The sequence below is a fragment of the Passer domesticus genome, chromosome 7 (genome assembly GCF_036417665.1).
Source record: "Passer domesticus isolate bPasDom1 chromosome 7, bPasDom1.hap1, whole genome shotgun sequence".
NCBI classification, from domain to species: domain Eukaryota; kingdom Metazoa; phylum Chordata; class Aves; order Passeriformes; family Passeridae; genus Passer; species Passer domesticus.
Window position 1 is genome coordinate 35963720 of NC_087480.1, and position 27847 is coordinate 35991566.

General features: G+C 50.6%; 2 protein-coding genes across 2 annotated transcripts in view; one reads left to right on the forward strand and one right to left on the reverse strand.

The window, feature by feature from the left end:
• ASTN1 (astrotactin 1) overlaps positions 1-5492 on the forward strand; it is a 60721-nt gene extending 55229 nt beyond the window's left edge. The window contains exons 23-24 of the transcript XR_010366065.1: positions 2996-4717; positions 5184-5492. The gene's annotated coding sequence lies outside the window, so the exon portion shown is untranslated. The remainder of the gene's footprint in view (positions 1-2995; positions 4718-5183) is intronic.
• The window catches only part of PAPPA2 (pappalysin 2), an 87294-nt gene continuing 63502 nt past the window's right edge, over positions 4056-27847 (reverse strand). Inside the window, exons 17-22 of the mRNA XM_064427716.1 lie at positions 23006-23174; positions 22198-22330; positions 21027-21136; positions 18377-18448; positions 6087-6185; positions 4056-4173 (exon numbers count right to left, since the gene is read on the reverse strand). Coding sequence (XP_064283786.1) covers positions 4099-4173; positions 6087-6185; positions 18377-18448; positions 21027-21136; positions 22198-22330; positions 23006-23174 — 658 coding nt within the window. The 3' untranslated portion in view covers positions 4056-4098. The remainder of the gene's footprint in view (positions 4174-6086; positions 6186-18376; positions 18449-21026; positions 21137-22197; positions 22331-23005; positions 23175-27847) is intronic.

Here is a 27847-nt window from a genome sequence, read left to right on the forward strand (position 1 = left end):
GAGAATGTCCTGGTCCATCTGGCAAACTTTTGACAGAGGACTAGCAGCCACACGAGTATTAATGTCCCACAAAGAATGTGAAAACCAGTGCCTGAACAGAGGTGAGATCTGCAAAAGATGCCAAAAGCCACTTGCAGTGCTGTGTTGTGTCTAATGGCCAGGCCATCAGGACTGTGAGGGCAGGTCCCTTGGCCAAGCCCAGTGTGTACTGCCACCTGCCCTGCCAGATGGCTGGAAGACTCAGGGACACCCTGGGCAGACAGACAGGCAGACAGGCAGGACACTTGGGAGGGCACAGGGGGGATTTAGGGGCTATAACACACGAATCCATAGGAAACCAGACTTCATCAAGTCTCATGGAACAACTTGATTTTTTTTTCTTTTCCCGGTGCTAAACTGCAGGAAAATAAGCTAAAAATACACCCAATACTTTCCTTCTGCTATTTTCCATGCAGTTAACCACCATCTCATTGCACAATAAGCTGTGGCTGTGGAGTGAGATGCAGGAGGAGGAAGAGGAGAGGGTCTGTGTGGCAGCAGGGTGTGCAGCTGCAAGCCTAAACTGCTGTGTCAATATCTCAGCACAGCTGGCTCATCACAAAAATCATCTCAGGGGTCATCTGGCTTGCAATCCATGGGGGTTTGGAGAAAGCCACCCCAAAAAAGAGTGAAGTGGACTGCAAGGGGTGCATCAGCAGCACATTGGTAGGTTTTGAGGAAGGGTTTGGTAATGTGTGTGTGTGTTTTGGAAGGGTTGCTGTTGGCTCCTCTCCAGTGTGTGATCTGGGGAGCTTTGCCCTAGAGAGGACCTTTGATATCACCAGGAGATGCTGTTCCTCCTCTGGGACTGAGTGCCTGTGAGAAGGCCAGACAGGATGAAAAGATCAATGAGGAGCATCAGAGATGGCTGGAGGAAGAAGAGTGGGGTTTAAGCCCAGGGCAAGGGCTTTTTGGTGTTTCTCAGTCCATAGGTACGAAATTTACCTGGTCACTGAAGAAAACAAGGTAAAAAAAAAAAATCCCCAAATCTTAAAGCAACTTTATTGTCTTGGAGTTTAACTTTTTCGCCAGGATAGCACATGGTCCTCTGGCTCTAGTCTGGGCCACCTTCTGCTCCCCATCCCCAGGGATGTGAACACACACACACACACACACACACACACACACACACACACACACACATTTCCCTCCATTTTCAATGGATTAATTACAAAAAGTGACCAATTTGTAGCATAACAAGGAGAAGACCTTCTCTGTGTTCTTGCAGTTGGTGGCACAGCAAAAACTGCCTGGGTGGCAGCCTTGAATTAGGGGTGCCAGTGGAGGTGAGTGTCCCCCCACACCCCAAAACCCAAAGGAAATCTCCTGTTGGGCTGTGACTGTTCTGGGAGAGTCTGTGTTTTGGGAAGAGGAGAATATGTCAGACCAAACCACCTCCCTGGCCCCATTTTGGGTGAATAAAGGAGTCAGGAGAGATGGAGGATGAGAAGATTATTTATTTTTCATAGATTTTTATAAAAAATAATTATCAAATACAAAAAAATAAAAATAGCAGCAGCCTCCATTGTGAATAAAACCCTAAAGGGGACAAAAACCGCTCAGTGTCACTATAGAAGAACAATATTTTGGTACATAGAAGCTGTCTGGTCATAAGAAGCACAAGCCAGCAGTTCCTGTCCCAACCCCCCAGTTCCCCTGTCCGTGGGGCACAGTCCCTTCCCTGCACACACAGGTGAGCAGAGGAAAAAAACAGGGTTTTCATGCCAAAAGGATACAAATTTGGTGTACAGACACGTAGGCATCCAGGTAATGCTGACACCAGGCAGGGAAGGGTTTGTCATGGCAAGATGCTGGGACTTGAAATTCTGCTTCTGTGTGTCACATTCATCCCATGTCCCCACTGTCCCCACTTGTGGGGGCCTGCCAGAACCCCACTCCTGCTGTGTTGGAACCCCTGGATCTCCCCTTTCCTGCACTGGTGGAGCAGGACAGGCTGCCCAAGCTACACATCCTGGGGGTGTAGGGCCAACTGTTATTTGAATTTCCTTGGGTTGCTTGAGGGTTGTTTTTTAATTAAAAATGGATATCTGACAGGACATTGCTGCTATCTGCCCAACTGACAGTGAATTCTGGGGCGGTGCCACTCGTGCATGATGAGAACAAAAATGTCAGTGTCCCAAGAGGAGATGGGGCTCATTGTCCCCCAGCTCTCTTCAAATCTCTGCCTGGGCCAGGTGGATGGGGACACTTGGGGTCAGAAGAGGGCTTGGAGAAGGACAGGGAATCTCCTGCCTGGATGCTGGTAGGATGTCCAAGCACCTCTGCCCCTGCTCGAGCCCTCCAGTAAAGCACAACTGTAGGAAATTCCTGATGAAATAGGATGGGGTAGAGCTAGTGGAAGCTCTGTTTTCAATGAAGCATCATTTTCAACGATGCCTTGAAAATTCCTGGTCTCTCCACACCGTGTCACCCTCTCTCCACCACTCCTTCATCAGACAAACTGGCTCAAAGCCTGCATCCAACAGCACAGGCCATGCAGGCAGGACACAGCCTGGAGTCCTTTGGTCCCAGCCTGCAGCTCACCCGGGGACACTGCCATCAGTTCCCACTCTGTGGTCCCTTCTCTGCTCTCCTCTCCTCTTGCTGTCCCTTTTCTCTGCCTCTTTACAGCACAAAACCATCAGTGATAATCCCAGCTGGAGCCAGGCACCTTCCCTGTTGCTGCCTTTATGCAGCTGGGTCCAAGCTGAGCTTCTGGGAATCAATTATGGGGCACAGAGTTTCTTGCTTCTTTGAGGCCAGAATTGAATCTGCAGATTTTCACTTAGTGCCTACAGGAGCAAGAGCCTCTTGGAAATCAGCAACTGTATGTCCAGCCTGAGGGGCTGGGACAGAGATAATAATAAGGAATGCTAATACTGAGGAAAATCTCAATGAGGAAAGATAATTCTCAAACTCTCCTGACAGGTTTTTTTTGGTCCTTTTGGCATTACAGGGTCTAGTCTCCTCTGAGAGCTGCTGACAACACAACTCAGCTGGAGCTCAGATGTGAGGGAAAGAGAAGAAGGACCACCACATCATCCTTCATTCAAGCATCACACAGCTACACTGGTTTGGCCTCTACATCCAGTTGGGTGTGCAGTGGCTGGGGGAGTGAGACAGAGAGGGAACATGCTGAGTCTTTGCTCCTATTGACCATGCAGTGATCCCCATAGAGACATAACCCTGCCCAGAGGGCTCTAAAATAATGTGTGATGGATGCCTGTGGTACCCTTGGAATCTGTTGTGCTCGCTGGGATGATTCAAGGGCACAATAACATTTTTTCTCAACCCCAGAATACTGATCCAGATCCACACCCTAAGAAGAACAAGGCGAAGCACTGGCAAATACCAAGGGCAAAACTTGGTCCCTGCCAGATGCCCAAATCACCTTGAGGTGGGAGCCTCCATGCCTGGGGAGCTCTCCTGGCACAGCCTGGATGTTTGGCTGCTCTCTCTGTCCTCCTTCCAGCTCAGCAAGGAAGGGGAAAATCCCTGCTCCTCCTGCCCTGACCTGTGCTTCTCCCGATGGTTTGTACTTCACAGCAGCATGGGTGTGTGATAGAGGATATCCTTTCTCAGCTTCATCAAGAGCAAAGAAAATATAATATATATTTATATATATATATTATATATATATATGTATATAGATATAATTAAGTTTAAATATTTGCAGAGAGATCACAACTACCTCGACCTTGCTAAAAGAAGTCTGTACAGCAGAGAGGGGTGAATAGTGACAAAGACAGACACCCAGGAGCCAGACCAGGACAGACATCCGTGGCAGCACCTGGGCTCTGGGCGTGGGTGGACCCTGGCTGAGGCGGCACCAGACCCCTGGCTGAGCGCCTCGCGTGGCTTCTGGAGGGAGCAGCCATGGGGAGGGGGCCACATGGGCTCCTCTGGGCTCCTGGGTGGCCTGGACCCGACCCCCCGTGGCCGTCCCCCTGCCCGGCTGTGGCTCAGGCTCCCCTTGCCCCCGCCATGGCCCCGCTGCTGCCCCTTGGCTCCCCCGGCGCTGCCCGACCCAGAGAGGCCCTCATGGTGCCGCCGCTGCTGCTACTGGTTCTCCTCGGCCGCCGGGTCACGGCACGTGCACTCGTCCTGGTCGCAGTCGGCGGCAAACGGGATCACCTGGGGGAGCACAGGGACAGCTCAGCCTCCGCCCGGGGACAGCCCTCTGCCCCCACAAGAGGTCTCTCCGCGCTGTCAGACATTTTGGGCCGCGCCCTGTTATTGGCACTGCCAGGCTCTGCGCTCGCGGAGGAGTGGGCTCTGATACAACCTGCCCCCAGCTGAGTTTTGTTCTTAGCCTTTTCCTTTCTGTTAACGTGTTCTGAATTTTGCAGCCAAAGGTCCAGTTGAATCTTGTCCCCCCAAATGTCAAGCCCTGGGATGAAGTGTCCCCTGATGGGTGTAAGACGTTCAGACTAGGCCTGGCAGTGTGGGGCACCTCCAGATTAAAGTTTTATTTTGGTCTATTAGTTTCAAAGTTTTGCTTTTTATTATCAGAAAACCCCCTTCATCCATGTCTGAACCTGTGGACCTGTCAGCTGCTCCTGACTCTTGCAGCAAAACATGAAGATAACATAGCCTTTTCTCCTGCAGCTCTTAGAGGAACTCAAGCGAGCTCTCAACTGCAAAGCTGACCTGCACACTGCCCACCATAAAAGCCAAGGTAGGTGCAGTGTCCCTGTGCCTTGTGGATCGAGGAACTCCAGGCAGGACTGTGAGCAGGAACAGCCTTCCATGGGGCAGGCAGTGGGTTCATCTAGGGCCACTCACAAGCTGTGCAGCTTTGAGACACCCTGTGCAGGTTGGGAGACCCATTGCACATTACTTTCTCTACAACAACTGCATGTGACCAAGCAAGCCTGTGTCCCCTTAGCTGCTGGTAGCAGAGAAAGGAGGGAGGGCATACACTGAGCATCTGACTCCTGGTTGACAGTGGCCTGGTCATGAGCCATGGGAGCTGAGAAAACAGTTTTCTTCAGAGGTTTTATACACACCAGGCTCAGAGCCAGGAGTTTTTCTTGCTGTGAAAACATTTGATTTTTCACAGACTGGATCAGCAAAGGAAGGGCTGGAGTGCTTTGGGGACTTTTTGAAGTTTAAATCCTGTATTTCTCTGTATGTCTTAACAGGGATGTGCTGGAGGCTTGTTGAGCAGAAGATCTGGGACCTGTGGGGGATGCAAGCTGGGTCTGGGAGCCATGGGACTGAACCCCCCCACTTTCTACTGTGAACCCATCCTTTATTTTGGCCATGCCTTGCTCTGAGATGTCATGATATTGTTGTGGGGATTTCACTCATCACTTGGGTGTAAAGCTGCTTCTTTCCTATCTCAAGTGGATCTTCCCAGGATTTTATTTTTCCTTTTCTCTGTGTATGTATGCGTGATGAAAGGAGAAATGATTCAAGCTCCACAACAAAGATGAGAAGATCCAAATTCACATATTTTCGCAGTGAGAAATTATTTCATGCCCTGTGATTTGTTTTGCTGTTGGATATGATTAGGAAGAATGGGCTGTGAGTGCTGGATTGCAAGTTAGGTGGGAGGGAAGATTGTCTTGAAAGAAGGGTCTGTGCAACTCCAATGCCAAGTTGCTCCCTCTATACTGTTCTTCCCTCCTCAGAGAGGGAGGAAAACATCACTTGTAGCAGATGCCAGTGGACCATACCAAAAATCCCCTGAGACAGCTCAATTACACAAGGTGACTTCTGACTCACCATGTCTAGCACTCTGTCCTATGGAAGTCATTTCTTTGGGACACGTTTCCCAAAACGAGAGGAAATCCCATGAACCTCAGTGGGAGCTGGGCTGAGGTTTCAATCACACTGGGCTGAGTCCAAACCCCGCTCTTAATCAGTGTGATGCTGTCCATCAGCTTCAGCTGGCTTTGGTTTAAAATCCTGCGTTTGTTCTCCGTTCATGGGAGAATTACACTGCAGGCTCAGTTCCACAGCCAGCAAAGCCAAGGAACATAGATAGCAGTCACCCCTGAATCCATAGATCCCGGCCAAGGCCACGGGAGGTGCTCTCTTACCTTCCTGGAGGACAGTGTGGAGGAGCAGCAGTCCCCGCCGTCGTACTGGCAGTACGCTCGGTTGTTGATGGTGTCACACCAGCCGTCTGCTTGGAAGGGCTAAGGCAGAGGAAGAAGGCTCTGTGAAAGGTTGTTCAAAAGCATAAGGTTGCCCCCAAAAGTAGAGGTCCCAGGTCCTCAGCAAGGCCCACTTCCACCATACACAAGCCCATCTCCAAAGCCAAAGGGCACCAGATATCCCAGCTGGTGTGGATGGAGCAGTGGGTGCTCCAAGGGATCGTGGAATTGTGTCAGAAGTGTTAAATGGCATGAGCAGCCATTCAGAAAACCAGTTTATTGTTGTTTAGTTGCATGAGTCATCTGATCAGAGAAGGAGCAACTGGGGCTGAGAAGCAGCCAGTGATGGCTGCAGAACTCTCCCGTGCAAGGGCTGTGACCAGCGCCATGCATGGGAAGCACTCACAAGGAGGCGTCAGGAATGGTCAGCAGCCAAGGCTTATTTATCACAGATCTACACCAGCACTGCCAAGCAGCCACTGAACCAGCTACGGGATGGAGAAGCCATTTCTTCATAGAGTGATTAGTAATGAAATGCTTCTTTCACTTTGGGCTCTGTGATTGTACTTACTGGCCCAGCAACCATGGCTGACCTCCAGGACGTTTTCCATCAGAATCTTGGAATCATTGAATGGTTTTGATTGGAAGGAGCCCTAAAGACCATCTCATTCCAACACCCTTGCCATGGGCAGGGACATCTTCCACTAGACCATGTGTTCAAGCCCTGTCCAATCTGGTCTTGAACACCTCCAGGGATGGGGTAGCCACAGTTGCGCTGGACAACCTGTGCCTGTGTCCCAGCACCCAGAGTCAAAAATTTCCTCCTAACATCTAGTCTAAACCCACCCTCTTTCAGTTTAAAGCTACTCTCCTTACCCTATCACTCCATGCCTTTGCCAAAAGCCCTGACCCTTTTGTAGCCCCTTTTAGTCCCGGAAGGTGGTTTAAGGTCTCCACAGAGTCTTCTCTTCTCCAGACTGAACAGGACTCTTGGTGGAAAGCTGGCTATCCTGTTGCTCATGGAAGCAGCTGACCCATTTCATTGGATCTGGTTGGCCCCAAACAACAACCAAAATCCCAAAAATGCCCAGACTTAGCCTTTGATGATGGACACTCACATGTAGCACCCTTAAACTGAATGAACGCCTGCTGAAAAATGTCACTGCACCGCAATAGCCCGGCACCCACTGTGCCAAAGCCAACATGTGGGCCTGGTGATAATACCAGTAATTCGTATGAAAAAACCATGCCAAAACCAGAGAACCCATGTGGCTTTTTGTCCTTGTGACTCAAAAGGAACAGAAATGGGCTCAACACAGACTAGTAACACTTTAGGAAGTAGCAGCAGGGATTATGGCAAACCACCAAGTCTGGTCTCCGCTATCAGTAGCGCAGGCCACAGGCCAAATTCAGGCAGCCACAGAGAGATCGCAGTAGCCTGGAAGATTTTGGAAAAGCAGAAGAAAAGAGCACACCTTCCTACAGCTGGGAAATTGAGGCACAGCTGAGTTAGGTAGCTCAGTCCAAAACATGAAGGGATTTGACTCCAATCATTTCTGTCACAAACTGCATCCAGAGAGACCAGGGTGCAATTTCTTCAAGACAATAGTGTTAACACCCCTCTTCTGCTAAAAAGCATCAGGTGGATCTGAAATGATTGTGATCAAAGAAGGTTTCTTAGACTCAAAGCAGCTTTGAGCAGCAGGAGGGCCAGGGCTGGGATGTTGGGGCTGGCAGGTGCCAGGATGCAGTCGGGACTGGCCAGGGTCGCTGGCAGGGGAAGGCTCTTCTGGGTGTGATTTGCTTTTGCAGCCTTCCACACGGTGGAGTTTTTCCTTGAGCTTTGCTCCATGTGTCATGACTCACTGGCAAAACAACACCCGTCGCTTTGGTAGTTTCCATACAATTATGGGGAGGTTTGCCCATCCCGGCTGCACAGGTCTGAAACGATTTCCAGATCTGGCGTGCAAGGTGGGGGGAGGACAGAGGCAGGGACAGCATGGGGAAGGAGAGGCTCCCAGTCTCTCACTACACCTATCAGGGCTGACTGCCCCCTCCTCTCACCCAGCCAGAGCCCGTACCCCACCCTAAACAAATACAGGCTCCTATGGCAACACTTGTTGGGGAAACTTAACAACTCATGCTCCAAATTACATTGGAAAAACACATGAAGGGAAAATAAAAAATGACTAATTGGACTCGAGGCTCAGGAGAGCCAGGCACAGGGCTTGGGGATTTCTGTCCCTGCTCCTTGCCTAGTGTTTGGAGAACACGGTGACTCCTGTGCCTGTGCCTTGCTGAGAACCTCCACATGGTTTTGTCTTTGCAAGCAGAAAGAACAAAGTAAGGTGCTGGTTACCCTCATGGGCACAGGAGCCCTTGTACTTGCATCAGTCTCATTTTGGCCTTGCAGGAATCACGGCAAGGGAGGACACAGGCAATGCAAACTACCAAAGGTAGGCGATGTGAGAGAGCAGACCCCATACAGAGCCTGTTCAGCCTGTGCTTGAGACGTGTGGCTCTACAAAAAGCAATGCCTGTGGTGGGAGAAGGCGGTTTGTTAACGTCTGCAAAAACACCTGATGATGTTTTAAGACGCTGTCAAGAAAAAGGAAAACACCAATGCCCAGCTGTGCCACATGAAGGTGATGGATGTGATCCAGGGAAATGGTCAGCTGGCTCTCAGCTGCCAGAATACGCATCCTCCAGTGGGGGGAGTGGGGTGGGGGTGGTGGGCTGGTTGAAATGTCCCTTCTAAACAGGGAAAAAATGAACAAGGTAATTGCAGCAGCCGCTGTAGGCTGTGCTGAGTGGTGGGGAGCTGCTGGGCCAGGCGGCGTGCCACCGCGGCAGCCAGGGAGACGGGCTGTGTCAGCGGATCTCCCGCTCGGCCATCCATCTTCCCTGTTTGTTCAGACAGCAGCTCCGCTGGGGCGTGTGTCAGCACGTGGAGGTGCAGCATCTGGCACTGCCGGGCCGGAGCCCCGCGCTGCCGGCACCAAAATAGTAACGGCAAATCGAGTGCTTGGCAATTTAAATAGGCTAAAAAAACACAGGCTCTCAAAGCTGGGAGCAGGCACAGATGAAAAGGAAAAAAAAAAAAAAAAATCAAAGGGGAAAAAGAATGAAAGAGGGAAAAATATTGCAGGCAAAGGAAGGATGCAAGAAAGGACTGGTTAGATCCCAGTGCATTCCAGCCAGAAGCATCTCCGAGTGCTCAGTGCTGGAGTTTCTCTCAAGGATGCTGGGAGATGTCATGCAGGGAGCAGTGCCTGTGCACAGTATTTTTCCACAACCCTTGAAGAGTCCCCAGGCTGGCTCCATCCCTGAGGCTGTTGTTCTGGCCAGCAGGGAGTCCCCCAGTGCCATTAGTGAGGCAGACGGGGTCCAGGCATTTTTCTTCAGATCCACCTTACACGTAGTTTGATTGAGTGTGGAAGAGCCTGAAAGGTTGCAACAGGTGAGGGAAGGGTGGATCATGAAGACTCAGTCACGGATCACATAAGTGTTGGACATATTTCAGTGCTACATTGCTGTTTGTTTGATACACATTATTTTCCAGGAATGCAGGTTTTGCTCTGGTTGAGCACACCTGAAGGCCCAGCACCTTGCTTTTGGCCATGCCCCATTCCAGATGCTTTGGAGGAAAGTGGAAAAGAGGGAAAAAAAAAAAATCAGCATTCACCTGGCCAACTGTGTAACTGAGGAGCTGAAAGACTCCCCTGATCTGCTACTGAGATGGAAAGTGCTTTTCATTTTTATTTGTACACAGCCATTGAAAAGCTAGAGTCCAATTTCAGGGAGTCAAGCCCAGCCTTAAGAAGAAAAAATGCTTTCTCCCACATTGGTCCTGGGCTTTGCTGATCCATCCAAGGAGGGTGCATAGTTTGCTTTCATGGAGCTTCTAAGTCAGCATGAATTTTGGTGTCATTTTCCCCTTTGGGAATTGGTATTCTGGGCATCAAGCTCAGACCATTTGCATGCTAATTCAACCACGTGGCTGAGAAGATGCCTGTGTTTTTGCCTTCCTCAGCTGTCACTTTGAAAGCAGCCCCAGAGAAACAGGGGAACCACCACTTGGGCAGGGACAAGCCCTGGAAAAGCTGCTGCTGCCCTCAGACTCATGCCTTGTGCATCAGCTTCACCACCGGTAATTCTGCTCCTGGGACGGATGAGTCACTGGTGGTGGGAAGATGAGTTGGAAACCCCATCCCTTTGGTGGCAGGGGGATGTCAGCCCGAACCAGGCTTCACAGAACCACGGGACATGAGCCTGAGTTGCCCCAGGGCTGGAGAGTGCTACAGCTGCAGGGTTCTTAGGCATGCAAGAGAAGCTGTGTGCCAGGTGAAGGTGCTGCCCGTGGCAGGGAGGAACAGGCAGGATGTGTGGGGACAGGAAAGCATGGACAGGCTGCAGTAGTCCTTGGAGAGGCACAGGGCAGCTTCTCTCTGCCGGATGTCTCCCCTTCCTCCCCACCTTAGTCACCAGCAAGATCTTTCCAAAAGCTCTGGGAGGTCCCTGGGAGGACTTGAAGAGTGCCCAAAGCCTTGTTAAACATCTGGTTCACTTAAAACCTCTATACATCCACCACCCTCGCTGGGGTCCCTGAACATTCCTCCCATCCCTGTCCCAATCCCTCCAACATCCTTCCAAACCACTGTTCCCCTGCAGAAAACTGTCAGTCCTTAAAGCCAGAGATGTGACAGGAGCTGGCTAAAGTGATGCTACAGCACCGTGTCCCCAGGACACATCCCTTTCCTTACACACATTCACGCTGGTGAGGCAGAGAGCCCGGTCATTCTTGGCTCTCCCTGCTTGCCCAGGGAAGTTGACTGGGAATGCAGACTGTGGGAGGAAATGACAATGTTCATTGTTTGGATTAAATATTTTTCTTGGCCCTCTCTCTGTTGCAGTGTCTTTTATTTTATTTTTCCTCCCCCCTTGACACCCCAAGCACATTCACTTTCCTTCTCTCTTTTTGGAGGCTCTTTGGCAAAAGGAGGAAATAAGCTCTGAAAAACAGTGAGGGACAGAGAGGGAACAGGTTTGGCTTATGCTCAGAAAGTTTTTTGGGATGTTTTTGTGCCCTGAGCCACCCTGAGCAGTGAGCAAGGTCTACCTGGCCCATTGTAAAGAGGGAAGCAGGGTGAGCACTACCCAGAGGAAGAGACCTCTAGAAATTTGGAAACAGGAAGCTGGGACCAAGTGGCCTGAAAAAGAGAAACAAAATCCTACAGACTTAATGCTTCATTGTCCATTTTTATCTCTTCCAGTTTCTGTCCCCTGAGCCATCCCTCTGTTCCTTTTGAAGTGTGGCCGCTGTCCCTTGGAGGCACATGCCTGTTGCATGGCTTGGTGGAGACATCACAGACCTACCCCATCACCTGAGACATGGTCAGAAAGCAAAACAGAGACATTCTAACTGCTTCTGAGCCTGCTGGTGTCCCTGAGCCACTCGTCAGCTAAGCATGCAGATCGTTTATACCACATCTCAGGTCTTCAGAGGTATCTGTTCCAGCTCCAACGTCTTCTCCCCAGGTCTCACTACAGAAACAGAGGCTTGCTGCTTGAGAACATTCTCCACGTACCTGAATGAACACTTCAGGGCAGAGGTGATGGTGATGGGCTGGAGGGTTGCAACAGCCTGCTGTCTGAGTTCAGCTCATGGACATCACTGGTACTGCCATACCACAAACTCCCAGCAGTCTTGGTTGGAGCTCTAGGTGTTCTTCAGGACACCAGGGTCCCTTGGACACGGCTTCCTGCAAACAGCTGGGCCCATTTGAACCAGTCTGGGCTGAGGTTGTGCAGGGTTGGTGTCTGTAAGAGGGATGGAGTGCACAGAGGCTCCAGAGGCTGCTGTCAATGGCCATCCTGGGAGAGCAGGTCCTTGCCTTCACAGTGCCTGAAAGTGCTTCTGTGTCCCAGGCCAGGATTTGGCTTGGACATACTTCTGTTGCAGAGGTGAACATGCAGCACTTTGGACCCCTGAATGGGGATGTATTTTATTATTCCTCTGCACTGTGCTGCTCAGAGGCCTCATGTCTCAGCAGAGAGCCATCTGGAAAGGTCTTTGCACAGTCCAAGGATAAGAGGGAAGAAAGGGATGAAATGCTGCTGTAGATCACCACATCAGAGTAGATATTTGCTTCCATTTAAACATCCGTGTCTATGATCTGTTCACGGTGAGTTCCTCAGCCTTGTCTTTTTTACACCCTGATCTAGTGCTAACAGAAGAGAAGCAGGAAAGAACAGGGAGAGAGGAGCAGAGGAAGTTGCTGTGTGTCAGTAGTGCTCCTGGCAAGTATGGTGGCTCACCAGTTCACTGCTGGGACACACAAGAGAAGGCAGGACTTCCCATGCCATGAGCACCAGCCTGCCATCCTGCCCTCAGTGGCTCGCCTGCTGCATGGATTAGATCTCCTGCCAAGCCATTTGTGCAAAGTATGTTACAGGATAGAATGGGTTATGGAAAACAAGCCTTGAAAACCACAAGGGCCTCCTGACCCACTTGTATCTGATTTCTGCCAAGTTCTTGTTACAGATCTTAAACAGAAAGAAAAACAATGTACAAGGGATGAAGGAGCTGAAGGGGAATGAATATTCGTGTTGGAAGAGCAGTTGGCTGGGCTATGCTTGGGGATGTTTATTATCAGAAACGACTCATTGATTTTTATTTCAGCGGGTGCTTTCAGTGGTTTTCCACTCCGTCTATACCACTGGCTGCACGACTGTGACTGCTGGGAGGGGGAAAAGTGGGACATGGATAGGGATGATGGGAAGGCACCTGAACTGGAGAAGGCAGAGAAGCAGCCATAGGTCAGCACATCCCAAGTGCAGGGCTGCTGGCACAATGTGATGGGGAAGCTGAGGCTGCTCACACCTCTTTGGGGCTCCACCACTACTGGTGGTGTGTCTGGGTGCTGGAGCCCTACCCATGCCAAAAGACCCCCCATCTTTTGGGGTCCTGTGAGCCTCACCCTGCAGGTAGGGGACTAGCATCTTTCCCTTATCCTTGCTGCTGTGTGATCTATTTCCCTCTGCTTTGTCTCTTAATAAAATGATGCTGCTACAATCACACTCTGTGTGTGCAGAGTACAGAGATCTTCTCACTGTTTAGGAAAAGCACACCTCAGAGGAGATTTTTGGAAGAGGAATAGATTTCTTTGGGATCATCCCCTGGATATTTCATGCTGAGCAGCCCACATCACCCATGCCAAAAGCAGGATGAAAATGTACCCAGGTATGTAAAGAGGTCCCCACCTTGCCTTCCACCTCCCCAGAATGAAGGGCTTTGCCTTCACCAGTCAGAGGTCAGGTCTGATGCAGAAGTGACCACTACCTGCAGTCCTTGCTCCTCGTGTTCCCCCACTATCTGTACAAACAGGGTGGAAGGTACAGCACTGCAGGGTCCAAGAAAGAAGAAAGATGTATGAATCATAAAAGGGTGACTAAATTCTGGCCATGCTGCTGTAGGTGCTCTAGAGAATCTCCTTGGTGCAGCTGGGGTGCCTGTGGTCCTCACTGCCTCAAGCCTCAGAAGTACAGAAGACAATCTTTCCTGGAGCAGAGCATTCCACCAGCATCACATTTCTTACCATTTTCCCGTGTTGAGTTTTGCCATGGTATAAAATCAGAGACCCACAAGTCTGGGATGAGTGAGAACCAAGGGTCTCCAGCCCCACTGAGACTGAGGAGCAGAGGCAGCTGGAGCCCAGTTGCAGTGCTGGCCCAGGGACAAGTCTCACCCTGTCTCCCATCACATGAAAGAACAGCAGACTTTTGGGGACACTTCCCTCCATCCTTATTGCATATGCCTTCCAAAGGGTTAGTTCTGACTGAGAAATGCTGGACTTAAGCCACAGATGTGCTGAGTGAGGGTTTTGTGCATGCTGGTGGGAAGAGCTAAGGATCCTTCAGGGTCCTTCACTACCTGTTGGATCAAGAGACTGGGGAACAACTTGCAACCACAAACACACTTCAGTCCCTATTTAATAATTTCCATTGTTATACCTCAGGAAAACCACAAAACAGAGAACAGATTAATGTTTTACGATTGTGATAACATGACCAGCAACACGAGAGGGCAGCGAGACCTTGTCCTCATGCAGGGAAGATCTGAGAAATTCCCAGCAGCTCATGCTCACAACAGTGTTCTGTTCTCTGCCATCTTCACCCAGAGCATGAGGCAGGGACCTCCAGTTAAAGGCCATTCCAATTAACCCTTTGCTACCTGCACATAATGACATGAAGCTGGAGGTGACAGTAAGGCAAGCATGTTACACAATGTGTTGGCTGCCCAAGTTCACTCTGGTCACTGCAAGAACAGCCTAGCTTTCCCTGAGTGCATTTGAGCAGGACAGTGGTGGCTACCCCATCCTGTGAATAACATTGGGTAAACACAACGATGATGAAATAAGTGAACTTTTGCATCTAAACCACATCTACAGTGTGAAGCACAAGAGCCCCTGTGGTGGGAGACAGAGGGTGCAGGTGTAGGGCATTGCACAGGGTAGGAGGTGCTCATGCACAGGCTGCTTTGGACCATGGCAGTCCAAGGGAGCAACCTGGATCTCTGTACATGCTGTCTCTTCCTCTGAAGTCAACAGTGTCACTTGCTTTTGAGCACAGGAGGATGATGCATCAGAGGTGATGTCCTTGGGATGGCTTAGGAGAACATGACCCAGATGCTGCAAACAGCTCCCTCACAGCAGTCAAACACACCACCAGGACCAAAACCACCTCCTCCCAGCCCATGGCGGGGAGGAGGGGTTTCCCTCCTCCTCCACTCGCCTCTCCTGACAGCCCCAAGCCCCCTCCCTTGGTGCTGCCATCTGTTTTTCTACTGATGGCAGGGGACGAGATGTTCCGCTGGCCCTCAAAAGGCAAAGTGCGCTCAGCGCTAACTTGAATTCCTGATGGGCTCCTGGAAGGGTTTGCATCCCTCCTTCCCTCCCTGACGTACGTGCCTCACTGCTCTGGCACTGGGGAACTTGGCAAGGCACAGCAAGAGAGCGGGAGGCAGATGGATGACCAGATTAACGGAAAGAGAAGGGAGGTGGAGAGGAGTGAGAGGGATGAGCAGGCAGCAGCACAGAATAAAGATGTGGTCCTTCTTTAGGGAGGGAGGGAGAGTCCCTCTAATGCCTTGCATGGTGACCTGGAGTTTCCAATATGAGGCAGAGCTCCAGATGGAGCTGGGAAGGTTGAGCCTTGGCTACTGCTCCCATGCCCCGGCCTGAAGTGACTCCACCAGAGAGAGACAGTAGGAGCTGCCAGGTGGCCTGGATTTCTGTTATGTAGGGTTGCTCCCCTCACTGTGGCATCCAGAAGAGAAAACTTCCTGATCCAACACACACTTGGCAGTCAATGGAGAGACAATGGAATCTCCGAGGGGTGACTCAGAGCTGAGGTGACATGGAGAGCCCACTGGAACAGCATTTCACTGCCCAAGGATGGCAGAGTCTGAGCTCTTAAAGGAGGGGTCTCCACTGAGGGGCTCCTATGGAATGAGAGGGAACCTGGGACTAATGTGACCCATGGCAAGTGAAGCTGAACCATGTGTGTGAGGGGGCTACCATACAGTGAGGACAGAGCACAGGTTATATTCTTTCTGTACCCCTACTCCTCCTATGTGTTGCCTCTACAAGGGAGTGGGGGAAGAGAAACAGCCTCTGAGAATGGCAGAATTTTTCTTCACAAGGAGGAGTACAGAGAGGACGAGGAATGGGGATGGAAGTCAGCACAGATAAGGAAGAAACAACATTCTGTGGTCAAATGGGGAGACTGGTGACATCTCCCTTCTTGCCAGTGCCAAGCAGCAGCTCCCAGAGCAATACTTTGAATGAGGCACTTTCAGCAAGAGTTATGCTTCACAGCAAGACAATGACTACTATGAAACTCATGTGGGGAGAAAAAGTCATCTAGGAAAATTTGGATTATTGGTCCAACCTTAACAGCTTGCAGCACCATAGAAGAAAACACATGGAAAAGAATAAACCAAGACATGTATGAGAAGTGAGAAGTAAAACAGGGATGAGGAGGAGGCTGGGAGTTGTATCAAAAAGGAGTGCATAAGGGTGAAAGAAACTGTCTGAGGATGAATGTTCATTAGTGCTACAGTGAGTGAGGGACTGTGACCTTAAGAATAGGCCTGCCCTGATGAAACTGCTAACAAGCAAGAAGACACTGTTCCACAGAAGAGAATCAGGATATCTAACAAATAGTTAGATGACCTGAAGGACTAGAGAGAGAAACAAGATGACATTCTCCTGTATAAAATCAAAGGGCAAGCTCTTGTACTGATAGCAAAACATCTGCTGTTAGCTTGGTGCTCATCAGTTGGAAACAAAGGAGGAAGAGAAAGGTCTGGGTGTACTTGCTGACCTCAGGATATCTGAACTGCCAGACTGATGCAACTGCAGAAACAACAGTTATAGTCCTGTGTCCCATCAAAAGAGACATTTCCAGCACAAGGAAGCTTTATGCAGGGCTTTGGTGGACCTCAGATGGAAGAACATGTACTGACTGCTTGGTCATTCCTGATGAAACAATAATTGAAAGCAGAAAAAGCATTTAAAAGTCTACAAGGGTGATGAAGAACATGGAATCTCTCCATCTTCTGGTGGGACACTGCAAGATTTTGGCTTGGTTAACCTCCTGTGTGCCAAGAGTCCTGTCTGGGTCTGCTTTCTAAGAGTAAAGGAGGGTGACAAGCAAATAGGAACAGAAAGGGCTCATGTTGGCTGTGAGCATGTTTAGGTGGTTGATGAGAGCACAGTGCCTTACACTGGGACTTGAGGTACTCAGTGTGTCTCTCTCTCTCCCACACACACACACAAACTGGCACTTTCCATCATTCCCTATGGGATCTCTCACTGAACACACAGACCCGAGGTGAAGCACAGGAACCACAGAGGAGGAAACACGAGGGTCAGTCTGGTGTACCTGAGCCTAAGGGAGAGGCCTCACAATTGTGTCAGCTTTATGTTGCCTGAGCTGCACAGGAAGGGAAGAAGAAACACCTCACATTCCATTGGCTTCTTTTTTGAAAGGACCTAGTCCCAGAGAGCACAAGAAATTCTCTTGTGCTAGCAGAACCACCACAGAGACAATCACTCAACCATCTGGTCTGCTCTTCCACTTAAGCCATCCCATTTCAAACACATTACCCCAGATTTGCGCTAAAAGATGTGGTTTAGAAGACACAGAGCTCCCAAAATGTCAGAGGATCACTAACTTCTGGTACTCAATCACCAAACACCTCTCTAGCACACAGTACCTCATTCCCCTACTCTTTCTGCCTGTGTCTCGCAGCAGACAGGCACAACACACACATCAAATTTGGGAAATAATTGCTGCACCTTCTGTAGACCATGAGGTTTCCTTCCTGGGGACGTGCCCCCTGCAACATTGCCCTTTCCCCCACACTGCAGTTGACAAAGAGCTGAGCTCAGCAGAACCAGCGAGGAAAAGCAAGCATTCACATTGAAATGAGCACAAGAAAAAAATACAATCAGCAAACCCCAAAGCTATTTTTGGTGTGCAAACTCCATTTACATTTTCCTTTTTGGTAAAAATCCCAAATTTTCAGCATACAACATTCCAAAATTTCCCCCCTTTTTCCTTTTATCCTCAATCATAATAACAACTAGTGCTTGACAAAGACTGCCTATTTTTAATTTCCTTTGTGAACTGACTCCAGGCTGCCTATGATTTTCTCCTGCCTGGTCATTATTCAAAGCTAAATGAGTGGCTAACCAATTTCTGCAAGGAATTCTTTGTCTGCAGATTCTTCAGAAGCAGTTTGTTTTGCATACACAAGGCTGGAAATCCTGATTGTTTGATTTGGACAGGTGAGTCACATAGGGCTTTTCTGGACCCATGTTACTCTAGAACTGCGGTTCTGGTTAGGGAAATATTCCAGCTTGGAGTCAGCTCAGGCTTTTGGGGGATACCCCTTGCCAGTGAAATCCTTTTGCTAGAATATTCTGCCCGGGCTGGCCAAAAAGAAGCAGGCAAGGAAGGAAATGGGTTATTGTGCAGCTCTTGTTCCCCAGCACCATCCTGGCTGTGGGGACTCTACCCAAGGATGCTTCCTCTGCTATCTCTGCTCATCTGCAAGCCCAGCTCAGAGCAAACATAAGGTCAAGGCAGTCTGGTTTGTGCTGGAGCAGGTCTTCACTGCCAGGAGCTCTCCTGGAAGGAGCAGGCAGGGGACAGGGGGGGCTTACCTCACACGACTGGATGCAGTGAATGACAGAAGGGTCCGGATACCACCGCAGCCGGCCCGTGCACACGATGTTCTGGGAGAGGAGGAGAAGGCAGCAGTCAGGCGAGGTGGATGAGGCAGGGGAACAGCCAGCAGTGCTTTCTGCAGCTACAGGGTCTCCTGCAGCGCTGCATTACTCACTGTGGGGCAGAACAGCAGTGACACCCCAGGACCCTCCTGGCACCCTTTGAGGCCCAGCAAGCCGAGGATAGCTGCACCCAGGAACCCACGGACCAGGGCACACTGTTCAAGGCAGAGCCCAGATACACACACACGTGTGTGTGTGTGTGTGTGTGTGTGTGTGTGTGTGTTTGTACGGAGATGTATATTGGTTGGACTTGCTGATCTTGGAAGTCTTTTCCAGCCTTAGTGATTCTATGCTTCTATATTGATACAAAACTGGAAGAGGACAAGGGAAAGGACAGGGACTACCTGAGAAGTGGGTTTGGTTGGCAGTGCCACCATTATGTCTGACTTGGCGCGGAGCTGCTGCTGGGGGTAAGCCACAAGAGGCTGGAATCTACCATCATATCTGAGTGATACTGAATTCACCAGTCACTGGTCATCACTCAGTGCCTGCAGTCGGCTCACTGATCCCTGCTCAGGCTCTGAAAACTGCATCCTGGGAGGACTCATCTCCCCAGACCTGACTTGAAGCAGATACACCAGACTCACGGTCACTCTGAGGTTCTCACTGGTATTTACAAACTCAGCTGCTGCAGCCAGATGGACACAAGAGCGAGATGTGGAGGGCTCAGTTTTCAGGCCCTGGAACACACTGCCCTGCTCATTTAGCTGGGGTTTGTGGGGAACACTCATGATTACACAGGGGGAAGAAAAGCCCCACCGCACATGCAATTTCCTCCTTGTAAAGTTCAGGCAGGCTTTGAAATCTGAGGCCCCATAAAACGGCATCTGGCCTGTGAAAGTGTCCTAGGATGCCCTTCACAGCACGGGAATTGCACAGAGGGGTAGGTGTGTTTGCTCCCAGCCTTGTTTGATATGTTCAGTGGCAGGAAGACCAGCTCCAGCACTCCCAGGCGGCATGGCAGCTAGGGATGGGGCAGCTCTGCCCACACAGACCAGGTGAAGGTCCTTTTCTGCAGCATCTTTGGTCAAGACTGTGATGAGGCTGGAGCAAGACAAGGTCCTGGTCCTCCTCAGCCAGCCCCAGAGAGAGCCAGCTTAATGGGGCAAAGACTGGGGAATTCCAGAGCCCACCAGATCCTGCTCAGCCAAGAGGATGTGTGCATCCCAACCCCACGGAGTTGCTTTGTATGTGGTGGTTGTGCAACTCAGATGCCATTTTAGCATACTTATGTTGGTATACTCGTATTCCAGCCTGGGAAATAAGGGCAGAGAGACAAACCTGCTCAACTGTGGGATGCAATAAATCAGAGATGAAAGCAAAACAGGACTGTGCCTTCTCTGAGTGGCCTGTGCAGTTCCCGGTGTTGTTTGCCCCATCCTCTCCATCTCATGGAGCATGGCAGCTCCCGGGAACAGCAAACTGTTGGAGGCTTGGGGGAGCCAAGTGGGGAGCAGAGACAGAAGCCAGGACAGAGAGGAAAACAAGATGGTCTAGGGAGAGAGCTCCTGGCAAAGGACAGAGCTCCTTCTTAAAATAGTGTCTCCTCTCTGCAAAATGCCTCCCTTGCACGAAAGCCTGCAGTGGTGGTGAAAGGGAAGCTGAACGCCACTGCCTCGACGGGCCAAGCCATCCGATCCCTCAAAGGCAAGGACTCCTTCCAAGGCTCGTGCTTAACCATCCCACATGCCCCAGGCATCCTCACCCCCCCGGCGGCCGCCCGCCCTGGGTCTGGTTCAAGGCAATGCACAGTAGTATCCACAGGCATGATGCTGGGCCTCCTGCGGCTTCCCAGGAGGAGGGGAAAGCATTTGGATGGGAGCACTGGCTCCTGGGAAGATTGTTTGCTTTTCTTTGTTCCACCTCCTTCCTTATACATCTCGTTTTTATTTTAAGAAATATTACCCCGGCAGAGCTGCTTTTTGGTAAAGTCGTGCCATGAGGATCCAAACTATTTGAGCTATTTGAGCTGCTTTGCCTACAAAATGAGTAAGAAGTGGGGAGGGAAAGGCTCCCCTGTTCCAGCAGCAGAGGCACCCAGCCGGCCAGCAGGTCCTGGCAGCTGGAGACACCTTTCAGCTGACAGTGCCCTGCCTCTTCCTTGGCAGGGAAATGCCTGCCTAGGATTGCATCTCTGCTGCCAGGTAAGTGGGGACCCAGGCTTACACTGTGCCAGAGGCGGCTTCTGCTCTCCCAGCACACTGGCTGACAATAAACAGTAGCTTAACAGGTTTAGGCACACAGCACATCCTGAAAAATCACTGGGATTCTTGCATTAAAACTTCATATATTGTGGTATCATGCAATTCCTTGAAAGCTGGCTTGGGGGCTGATAACTGTGCTGAACTTTGGTAAAGGAGAGCAGGAGGATGTGTAGTAGCATCCACTGCTTGTCTTTACAAGTCTTACCCTTCTTCATCTGAGGCAGAGATTTTGGGTTAAAACACCAGATGGAGAGGGAGAGAGGTTCCCTTTCTATGCTACCAGCAATCCCCCTGCTGGAAGAATTCATCCCCCCTTTTACCTGGACTCTGGTGGGCTGCAGCCGGTGATCCATTGTCTCAGCAGTGACATTTTTGGGCAGTATGACGGGGTCACTGGGAGGAATGATACAGGAAGGAATGCACACAGCACCTGTGGGAGGAGAGAGAGCCTTGAGGACCTTACCTGGAGCCAGGCATCAACGTCTTGTAGGAGGCCACCACTGATATAGAGAGATGTAAAGAGGACCCTTTTCCTCCCAGCCTGGGATAGCAATTCCTTCCCCAAATCCTGAATTATCCAAGAGCCAGGAGCTGTGCCCTATTCTCTTCTCCCAGATGAAAGGAAAACTGAACACAACCTAAGAGAAAGATTCCAACCTTGATGGGCAGGACATGGGACCCAGCATGAAAATAAGTCTGGCCTGGATGTTATATGATCTGTTAAGAAGTGTCTCTCTAATTTTTCTACCACAGAGAATCCTCACTGCCTTCCCATGACCCAGGAAGAAAAAAAGCTGCAAAAATCACCTTGGAAAAACAGGTGGAATCCAGCCCTAATCCTAAACCTCAGTAGTCCTTGCCATTAGTCTGTCCTCAGCCTGGTTTGACCAGACTGGGAGGACTGGTGAGTTTGCTTCAGACTAATACGGGCTGAGCTCAAGCCTCCTGCCCAGCGGGATGCCAGACCAGAAGCAACAACCATGGCTGAGTGTTGCAGATTTTCCTGAAAGCACAACAGGTCCTGCAGACAGAAATGGATGATGCGGTCCCTCCTCTGGTGAAAGTGCCCTGTTACACTCAATTGTCACTGCAGCTTTTATGGCTTTTATCTAGGACTTGTCACATTAACCCTGCAAACAGCAGCAGTAGTAGCAAGTGGAGAGACCTCAGGAAAAATGGAGGGCTATAGATCAGGAAATGTGCAAAGAGCTGGGTTTGCCCTAAAGACAATCCCTGCTGCTTCTGAAAAGAGAGATGCTTAATGCTGGAGACAGCTTTAGATTTGCGTCTTGCCCAAGAGTGCAACCAGGGTGAGCAAAAGGCTAAAACCTTCCTGGCTCTGTGTCTATAAAGATCATGGAAGAGAAAACAGGATTTTTTTTTCTGTTAAGTGGGGATTGGTACAGGAAGAGTCTATCTATAGCCTATTGTGACTATCAGCTCTCTGGGATGAGTGAGTCAACGCAAAGTTTGGTTTTCATCTGCCCTCACCTATGCCATGTCCCTGCTCACACTTGTACTCCACGAAATTCAGCTCCGGGGGCGGAGGGCAGGTGCCCTGCAAGCTCTCACACAGTTTGAACTCCTCTGTCCACAAGCCCTCCTTAGTGCAGACGATGGGAACCTGCAAAGCAGAGGGAGAGCAGCTGCTGTTACTCGCCCTGCCTGGCCACTGCCCATCACTGGGGGTGCAAGGACACCCCTCCCACCAGCCACATCCAGAGAAAAGCTCCCCAAGGCAGCTGGGCTGCAGCCATCTGGTCCAGCCTATGTGCACTGAGCAGAAAGGCAATTGTTTCCCAGCTGCTGCAGGATCCCACCAGAGGGAATCAGCCACCCTTCTTTTGACAAGCCCTGTCCAAGCATTGATAAGATGCCTGGGTGGAAGAGCTGCCAGGCAGCAGCGTCCATGCCCACGGAAGCCCCTTGGTGACCACAGCTGCTGCAGCAAGCTTTCCCATCATCCCAAGTGAATCCTTTCACAGCAGCTCCCAAAACCTCCTGGAAACCCCCTGCTTATGCTTTCTGACCCTTTCCACACAAGATAAGCCAGCTTCCTTAGGATCACTGCTTTCCAGGGGGCAGGTGAGCATCCCCAGGCAGTGGTGCACCTCATGCCATGGATGGGGCCCAGCAAGAACAGCTCTGGGCTTGTAGAGGGACTACTCTTTGGTGGTAAAAGGGTATTTGGCCTTGGGATGGGCCAAACTGTTGCACAGCAGGGCACAGGGAGCCCTGCACTTTGCAGACGCTCTGAAGCATGAGGTGTGGTCAGTGTGTGCCTCCCCCAGACACTCACCTGCTGTCCCTGCTGCTCGCAGTTGAGGACACACTGGCTGTCCAGCTCGAAGCCCTGCGTGCAGTTGTACATGCCCTCGAAGACAGGGGGTGGGGGCTTGCAAACCACGGGGACACAGTGTCCCTCTTCCCACTGCCCGCTCTCCAGGCACTGGACCTTCAGGAACTTCCTGGGGAAACACAGACACCAGCCTGGCCTGCAGAGCCCCAAACACTGCACCTTGGCTGCACCAGGCATCACACAGATATCAGGAGCAGACTGAAGACATCTCTCCTGGGCAGAGTCATACCCCCCTTGTGTAGGATTTTCCCATACCATGTAATCCCTCACCATGGGCACGTCTTCCAAAGGGATACCCCATGCTTAACCAGGGCCTTTTCTTCTCCTCCCTGGTGGGATTGCACTGATCTAGGAGCACTGGAGGCATTTCCCTTGCACTCACCACCCCGCTGCTCCCCACCTCTTGTGGTGTCCCTAGACCTTCCTCCCACAGTCCCTGCAGGTCCTGGTCTGCTTTGTCCCACAGCCAGTAGCTGCATACTTTGCTGGATGGAGTTTGCCTCCACCAGTAAATCCTCTGGCCTGTGCCCAGCTCCTCCTGAGGCTCCTCTTTGTACTCCAGCCAGATCTGTCAATCCTGCTCTTGCCAAGGGGCTGCTGTGCCGCAGCAGACCAGTACCACCCTGTGCAGCTAAAACAGCCCAGACATGAGCTACTTGCCAAGAAAAGAAAGAAAGAAAAAGTCCAGGAGTGGAGCCCACCCACTTTTCAGTCTCCTGTCCCTGACAGCAATAGAGACACCACATCTTTCACACAGAGGCATCAAAACTGGTGAGGCATCAGGCTGGCCAAGGACTACTCTCTCAGCAGAGGACATGTCACTGCCCTGATGATGGGCTTTACCTGAGCCAAAGCTGATTGCTCCATCCTTAATGAGGCTTTTCCCCCCACTCCTGTGCTCCTTTACTAGACAGCACACTCCAGCTGCCTGCCCCTGCCCTCTCCCACCACGGGTGCCAGCAGGCAGGGCTCCAGGCGCCACGCATGGGAGTATATAGCCTGCCACAGGTATGTGGAGGGGGCTGCCCGGGGTTAGAGAAACCCCTGGGGGAAGGCACTAAATTGCCCCTTGTTCTGAGAGGCAGCAGACACAGTGTGGGGCCACCCATGTGCCCCTTAACACCTGGTGCAGGGTCATGACACTGTGTGGGGCCACCCAGCTGTGCCTCCACACGTGGTACAGGGTCACACAGCCTGGAGAAGCAAGGGGACCCCATTTGCACCCTGCTGCCAGACCAGGGGTGTTCCCTGGCAGATTTCTGCTGGGAACTCTTGGATGAGACATTTTAGAGGCTTTTGCAGCATTCTCATATTTTAAGATGTTTGCAGCTCTTGGAGAGTCCCTTTCTCCCTTCAGAAATCAGGGATCTGTTTTTTCTCAAGGCTGTATAAAGGGACAGTGGGTTCCTCCCAAGGTGAATGCAGGCTCCAGCAGGAAACACTGGGTAGGGAATGGGATGCAGCAAGTCCACTGGCACAGAGTTCTGCACAGTTCTTCCCTGCAGCCCACCTGAGAAGTGAGGATGGCTGTGGTGTGAGCACCTGAGCAGTGAGGGTTGCCACAATATCAGCCCTACAGCAGCAGCCTTGAATAAGGGAACTGCAGCTACGAAGTATTTCAGAAAGCTGGTGAGGTGGAGAGACTCTGGATTCCATTGTAGGCATCTGTGGTTTCAGTCCATTCCTCATTTAACTTTCTTGTTTGCCTTCCTTTCCATGAGGATGATAGTCACTGCCTTGTAAAAACATCCCCATCAGACTTTGCCTTCTCCCAAATCTGACTGAATGCTTTGCCCTGCCCAAGTTTAAAGGTAAGCAGAGACACATGCCAAGAGGTACTAATCCATGCTGGATGTCCAGCTCCACAAGCAGCATTTTCCCCTTCCTGAGCTTCCTGGCTCACAGGGTGTGATCCAGCTGCAGGACTTGGAAGGAGTAAAGCACTGGGGGTTATGGAGATAGAAACAAACTGTGAAGTCACTGCAACAGCAATACCTCAGGCACTGAGCAAACTCCTTTAAAGACCAGGAGCTTCCCAGCCACACATGACTTTTCCCTGGTCACTGCACCTCCGTGCTGCTCTCCAAGTCATGGCAGTGCCCAGGGAGGCCTGGGGAGATGGGTCAAGCAGGGGGAGGACACGCTGTGGCAGCTGCAGTTTGCTCAGGTGCAGGCTGTGGTTTGCAGCCCCATCATCCTCACAGGGGCTCCTCATTTTGATGTGGTGCTGGAGTGACCCCAGTCAGAGCCAGGCCATGCATGGCCTCTCACACCTCCCCCCCAAACCTGCACCCCCCTAGACCACCTTGCTCTGGAGGCTCAACCCATCCATGCAGGGACTTCAAACACAGCTAGCCCAGGCTGACCCCAGGGTAGAGGGTGGGGTGTGGACCACTCCCACATACATGAAATAAGCAGTTCATGTGGAAGCATGGAAAAGGGAAAGGAGAGGCTTTTAAAAGAAAATATATGCATAAATACACACAACTTCATAGAAGCTTGAAATTTCTGGACTCCCTCCCACCCCCCAACTTCTTCTGATCTGGGTTAGTGGTACTTCTTGAGGATTAACAAGGAAGCCAGGAAAATCAGAGTCAACCCTCCAACCAGGCAAGCCTAATGGACAGAGGAGTCAAGGGAGATGTTTGAGGCCAGCAAGGGCTGTGTCTGAGGTGAGGACACAAGCACATGCCTGGCTCCAGGAGCTGAACATGCAGGGATGCAGCCATCTTCTGAGGCTGCCACCTTGGGGCAGAGTGGGTTTGCTGTGCAGGAATGGTGACAAATGAGCCTAAAGCCTCATCTCCTTTGGGAAGAGGCAAAGAAGCTTTGCCCTTCATATCAGCATTGTCAGTCAGATGAACCTGCCAGCAGGAAGGCAGCAGCTTTCTGGCAGGATCTTGATTACACAATCAGCATTTCCTCAAGGATCCCTTGCTGACAAGCAGTGATTTCCCAGGGGCCTTTCCTCACCCAGGTTAACAGACAAAAGCATCTTCATGATTTCTTCATCCCCTTTCTCTTACACTTAAACTATGGGAAATGAATTTCAGCTATGACCTCAGCCCCTTCTAAGCACCCTCATTGCTCCTGCAGTAAAATTCAAATAAAAAATAGAAGTGAGGTAATTGCATGAACATCTGTGCCCAAGATTATCTTCACTTGCATGGAGACAGCTGGATCCCAACCATGGTTCAGGCCTGCATAAGGCAGGCAACTCCACATGAGAAGTTAAGCTAGAGCTGGAAGAATAATTCAAAGAAAGCCTACTGTACTTCCAAGGGTGAGCTAGTTAGTGGGCATGAGGAATCTTCAGTGTCAGTCACAGACTATGTTTGACTTTTGTCCAATATATAGCACACACAGAGAGTCTTGCTTCTTTATGTACCTTGACACCTGTATGGTGCTAAATCCTTTAGCAAGGCTTGTGCTTGCTGGGTTGGTGGACAACAGGACATACCAGATAAAGAACTCAGTTTTCTGAACCCAGAGACACAGCAGAAGACCCTAAAAACCTGATGTCCAAATCACCAGCTCAGACCCTACTTTCACACCAGCACATCAGGAACCTGCACCTCACCAGAGCTGGTTGCTTCCAGAACACCCCACCACCTCCCCTTTTCCAAAATTGGCATGATAAAAGAGATCAACCTCTCACTCTGGCAGCTCCCACCCTCTCCTTGCCAGGGCTGACATACCAGAAGGATTTCCAGCAATCCAGGAACTGACTTAAGGGCTAAGAGCTGCTACACCACACCAAGGGGTTTGTACTCATGCTGAGAGTACACCAAGAGCTCCTGATGAGACAGTACAATGACATTTACAAGCCCAAGGAAAGGTTTTTGCTTGAGCTGGACCACTCACATAGGAGTTAATCCGCATGATAGGAAAGCAATACTTTTTCTGGTTTTGTTAATGTGTTGTTTTTTTTATTCCACCATCAGAGATGCCCGATGAAACAGCAGCAGTGACAATTGCAAAGAGGAAAATGCAATGTCAATGTGCATTGCTATGAAAATGTAAACCTCTTCATGATTTTCCTTGACTTGTCTCACAGGCTGTTCAGACCCATATGGAAGTTACTCATGCATCAGAGGAGCCTCAAGATCTCCCAGGGGTCATCATTTTCACCAGCAGTTGCTGCAGCAGGACAGAGGGGGCCTGACTTTGCAAGCTGAGTGGATCTGTTTGAAAGCCCAGTGCCTGAAGCACCACAGGCACAAAAGAGTTTGCAAAGCAGTCCGTGTGATCACTGCCATAATCATAATTTGCTCAGCTCCCTTTGGCCCAAGAAACACTCCTAACACTGTGAAAAGCTGTTTACAGAAACCACTTCCTTCATTACTAGGCAAGAAATTTGGCAACTGCTTCCCACTGCACAACAACTCTACCCCAGAGCAAAGAAGAGAAGTCTGCATCCAATTAAAACTGGAAGGGGGCATTAAACAATTAACACATAATTACCTGATCTGGGCTAGAATCAAGACTCTGGGGAGGACCCAGCCAGTGCCAGGGAATCTTTAGTGACCAAACCCAGTGGGGACTTTGGCTGGAGGCGTCACAGGCAAAATGCTGCTTTATCCCCCAGCACTGCGATATTGGCTGAGAGCAGGGCTAGTGCACCACCAGGAATTTTTCCCCGAAGCATCAGGAAAAATCTTCTCCCATTGAAATACCAATGCTAGAGATTAAATTTAGCCAAGAGGCACAGCGGGTGAGATGTTAACCCTGACAGAAGGCAGCCATTCATTCTTGCAGTGCCTCTGTTCTATGTTTTATCGC